General features: G+C 36.9%; 2 protein-coding genes across 2 annotated transcripts; one reads left to right on the top strand and one right to left on the bottom strand.

Moving 5' to 3' along the window:
* Nucleotides 1-1,365: 1,365 nt before the first annotated feature.
* On the bottom strand, nt 1,366-3,736 carry LOC136781521 (uncharacterized). Its single transcript, XM_066740409.1, has 3 exons — nt 3,733-3,736; nt 2,870-3,563; nt 1,366-2,773 (listed from the first exon to the last, which is right to left on the bottom strand). Exons 1-3 carry the CDS (start codon nt 3,734-3,736, stop codon nt 1,366-1,368), a joined length of 2,106 nt encoding a protein of 701 aa, XP_066596506.1.
* Nucleotides 3,737-4,302: 566 nt separating this feature from the next.
* On the top strand, nt 4,303-4,758 carry LOC136781520 (uncharacterized). The gene has a single exon (XM_066740408.1). It carries the CDS (start codon nt 4,303-4,305, stop codon nt 4,756-4,758), a length of 456 nt encoding a protein of 151 aa, XP_066596505.1.
* The last annotated feature ends 381 nt before the right edge of the window (nt 4,759-5,139 follow it).

Here is a 5,139-nt window from a genome sequence, read left to right as displayed (position 1 = left end):
TAATATGCAGCCTATTTGAGCTTGTGGGTTGTATGACAGACAGTCACCACCAAATCGGTAAGAGTTAATAAAAGTCAAAGACTAATAACAAAATATAAAAAATGGCTTAATAGCGAAGGAATCTCGCATTCACTTTTTCTTTTGCAGCGATTTATTAAATCGTAGTACTACTTTTATTCGACATAGAGTGCTTTTAATGTAGCATAGAAGCTACTTAAATAATTTTTTTTTTTTTTAATTATAGATGCTGTTGCTGTTTTTATTGGGATTCGACAGGACGCACAATTCCTGGTTCATTTATATATTTTTATAAGTAAATTTGTATTTCAATAAAGAGGGTTTTTTATGCCGAAAGGCTTTTTCCCTTACATTGGTGTTTCTTCAATTACCTCTCCACCAATCCACTGTACCCCGTAATATAAGTATTGCAAATAAAAAAGAAAAAAATGCAAATCATAACATAAAACCCTTGAAGATTACCATTCAACCGACATCGAACGATGCTTCGACTGAGATATTCCAGGGGGATCTATAGCTTGAAAACTGTTCTGAATGTTTTCAAGTGTTTTTCACATACGTCCCAACTACTTTTCTGTAGTTAAGGTCACGTAGGCTCCGCTCTTATTACAGAGCGGATCGTAAGTATCTCCGACGATGGATATACAAATGAATATGACGATCATCAAAGATACTGTAACATAAATAAGGGGGAGCGATCACTGCATCGTTCTCTACGAATGTTCTTTCTCATTCCAGTACGAGTCCGTTACGCATACATTGTTGCAGTGCGCCATAATGTACTAAGTAACGCGTCTTATCGTTTAAAGTAAACAGCAGCTTCTCCTGGCTCGCGCCTGGCGGTTTCTCTTTCTCTCTTTCTCTCTAAGGCGTCCACTACTTAACGTAAGAGGGGGGCAGGTCACATGTGTACCCCACACCAAAGGAGTTTAACGTGGGTGACACACACACACACACACACAATGCGCACAACCGCACGAGGAGAGGGGGCACTTCCCCTACACCCGCGGGACCCCGACCCCCTTGCCCATCGGTCTCAGTCGAGGAGTGGGGCAATTCCCCTACTTCCCCTACCCCCGCGGAACCCCGACCCCCTTGCCACCCGTTCCCAGAATCCTCCTAGCCACACTACTCACGATAGTGTATAACGTAACGTATCTTATCGTTTAGAGTTGCAAGCAGTTTCTCCTGACGTGAACCTGGCGGCTTTTCACGCACCGGACAGAACGGTAGGTCGGAATGTTTGTCGTGTAGCTCACGTGGATATTCCAAGTCAACCTCTAAAATGTAACCTACGGATGAATCTTCAGGTACACTAGTAATATCAAAATTATCAACATTTTCGATTCATCGGAATCCATGTGTAGGTAGAGGTTGACACATTGCCCAACCATACAAATTATTTACATCGTAGTACATTAAATATTTGCTTGGTTCAGCTGGATCAAAATCCTGCATGTATCGATTGTTGGCTTTTTCATAGCGATGTGAACACTGGCGCAAACCACCGCGTATACCACGTTCAATAAAAAGTAACATATCTACATCTGTGAAAAGCTCCAGTTTAATTCCTGTATGCTTAAGCATCGCATCCCAGGTGAAGCCTGGAAGCGTATAATAATGAGCAGGATCCAAATTATAATTTACCATACAGCTATCACGGAAATTCTCGAAAATGTCTGCCAACAATAAAACATCAGTTTTTAAATATAAATCACTGTACTCCCCAAGTGTTCGGATTTTGAATTTGGTCCATACATCTTTAGCATGATTATATGCTTCTTCAGTTATATGACTATCAGACAATCTGTTGTAAAACAACTCTCGTGGTGGTAAAATTGTTTCCCCCAAACGACTTATACTATCTATGTAATCGTAAGGAAAAATACCTTTCCTTGTAAGCATGCTATATTGTTCTTCCGTTAAACCAGGAAACTGTGAAACTAAGTTTTTTAGCTGAGGTTCCTCCAAATATGAGCTCAGTTTATCTAAACTTGATGCCATAAATTTAAATGAATCAATAAATCTCAGATGAATATTATAATGACGAAGAAATTTACTAAATGAAATGTAATTTTCCTTATGTACAGGTAGCAGATGTACAGATCCCTCCAAAAAATTCGCGATCGCTTCGAAAATAAAATGTGAATCGTAGCCGGACAAATTATGGAAAATTATAGGAATAACATGCGAGTCTTTAAAGTTTAAATTGCAATTATTATGTGCCGGTCCTCTGTATTTACCCGTTAAGTGATCGTGATCGCGAATTCGAAGTTGATTTGGAAGAAACGGCTTTTTGCATATATGACAGTTGGGGTCACTATAATGCCTTAAGCTTTCGCTGACATTAAGGATTGACATAGGTACTACGGTCTTTAACCTATCGCTTACAATTTGTGCAACGCTCTCAAGTTCACGTACAAACCACTCGATGCAGTCAGTACCTCGATATGAATTGTAACTTGAGAGCGATGAATCACGAGAACTTTTTATATAATACCCTACACTAATTGGTACATATTTTTGATAATTATTACTATTACTGTTATCATCAGATTGGTCAGTCTTCTTCAATATACACTCTAGGTCTGCATATATGACAAATGGCACTCGTTCACAATTCTTAACGTTCTTAAATAATAGCCAACGGTCTTCACCTTCGCTAGGTAGTACAACACGCAGGTTTTCATGGAACTGCTCACAATCATGCTCGTCCAACTTTAACTTCTCCACTATGTGAAAATAGTGTAGACACCTAAACAAAATATTAGAATATATATTAAAGTAGCTCTACTTTAATATTGGTAGTAAAATAATTGTGCTAATATTTGGTAGTTCAATCATTATATACCGATCACAAATATGGTGAACGTGTCCTCTCTTCGTAAGCTGTGAATGTAATAATCTGGAGAGGCTTGTTATACACATGAAATGTGCAGTCCCCTCTTCATCTGTGATCATTAAAAGGTTGACATGTCGATCTCTCTTTTTCTTAGTTAATTGTACAGGTGCGACGTTTACTCTTCCTCTCCCCTGATGATCATCCTGTTCCTCTAAGGTGAAGGTATTGACCGAAACATCATTATCAACTTCAAATTTCGGTATCTGATTTAAAGTGGTGGGAAACATTATGCTTCCAACCTTTAAAACAGATCGAAAATCAGGATAAGAGGATGATCGATTGACTACAACAGGTGGTTGTGCGGGATACAACGATACAGTCACAGACCATGCAAAACAAGCATTATCACTTGTTTTTACATTTATCACAGCTTTTGTGCACATGATAGAAGATGGTAACTGAATTTGACACCCTGCTTGCAGGGGGTTGTAATGGTTCATGTTTACAATTAGACTGTAAATTTTCTCCAATGCCCATCCACTATCACGTTCTTGGAATTCACTAAGTCTATGCAAAATTACTTGTACGACATTGGACTTGTACCATTCACTAAAGTTATCAGTCTTATATAAGGTACTATTCTTCGTACTAATATGCTTTTCATCACTATTGTTGACTATTGATTCTGATAATAATACATGTGCTGTGAATATAAAGTTCTTGCAATACAGTTTAGCTAAATTGGAGGAAAAAATTGAAGAGAGAATAAATAAAAAAATACAGGAGATTGAAGCAAAACTTTTGCAAACAAACAGCAAGATTAATGATGGATCCAAGAAGTGAATGTTTAGGATGCATCGTACATTTTATACTCATGATAATCAATTGCTTTCGAAAGAAAAAGAATCATGAGTGATGAAAAGAAACAGAAATTATATGTGTCTGAGGGAAAGGTTGTAAAAAGAAAATCAGGGAAAATCGTGAGTGAAGAAAAGAAGCAACTGGTGCAAGAGTTACATGTCCCTGCGAGAAGAAATTTTTCACGAAGAAAAGTTATAATACGTGGTTTCGATGATCTCTGGCAGGCTGACCTTGTTGATATGCGTTATTACGTTGATACTGGTCATCACTATATTCTTACAGTAATCGATGCTCTATCAAAATATGGTTGGGCAGTAGCTCTGAAGACCAAGAGTGCTAAGGAAGTAACTGCGGCTATGGATAAAATCTTGAAAAGTGGTAGGTGTCCGAAAAATTTGCAAACTGATACTGGGAAGGAGTTTTATAACAGCGATTTCAAATTACTTATGAAGAAACGGGGTATAAATCATTACTCTACGTACAGCACGTTAAAAGCATCGATAGTTGAGCGTTGGAATCGCACATTAAAAACTGAAATGTGGAAAAGATTTACATTGAACGGTAATTACAAATAGCGAAATATGCTACAACAGCTTGTGGATGATTATAACACACGGAAGCATCGTACTATAAGAATGCGTCCAGCTGATGTGAAACCTGAACATGCTGAGCAGCTACTCGCGACTGTATACAACACAATTAAGATCTTTGGACGTTCCAAGTTCAAGGTCAGTGATTTTGTGCGAATCAGCAAATACAAGAACGTGTTTGCTAAAGGGTACACAGCGAACTGGACTATTGAAATATTTCAAGTTACAAAAGTGCAAAGGACAAATCCAGCCACATATTTACTTAAAGATTTTCATGGTAAAGATATATATGGAGGATTTTATGAATATGAGCTCCTAAAAACAGCTAATCCTAATGTATACCTGGTAGAAAAAGTGTTGCGTAAGAAAGGGAACAAGGTTTATGTAAAATGGTTAGGTATGGATAAAACGCATAATTCGTGGATAAATAAGAACAATGTTTTATGATCATTTATGTAATATAAATATTCTTGTATTTAAAATAAATAGGAAAAACATGTTTTTTATATTATATAATAAATACACAATTATTCTTTTAGTCTAAAATGACCCCAAGGTAGAGTGGCTACAGTACCAGGTGTGAAAAAACGCTTATCATCATGCGGACTGAGAGCAATTTTTTTCTGTGTAATTGAGAAAACTTTATGTAATTTAGATCTAATTGAATTTTCATATGCGGGATTGTACATTGAAATTATTCAAACAATCCTTGTAATCATCAAAAGTTATGCTTCTATCAACAACATAACCTTTGACGCCTTTAGCTTTTTTGATAATTTTTGTACAATCCTGTACTTTAAAAATATACATTTTTGATCTCAGTCCAAT

The sequence above is a fragment of the Prorops nasuta genome, unplaced genomic scaffold, assembly GCF_024137725.1.
Source record: "Prorops nasuta isolate Cenicafe-Biocafe unplaced genomic scaffold, Cenicafe_Pnas_1.2 PNAS00023, whole genome shotgun sequence".
NCBI lineage: Eukaryota > Metazoa > Arthropoda > Insecta > Hymenoptera > Bethylidae > Prorops > Prorops nasuta.
This window is presented reverse-complemented; position numbering and strand designations above follow the sequence as displayed.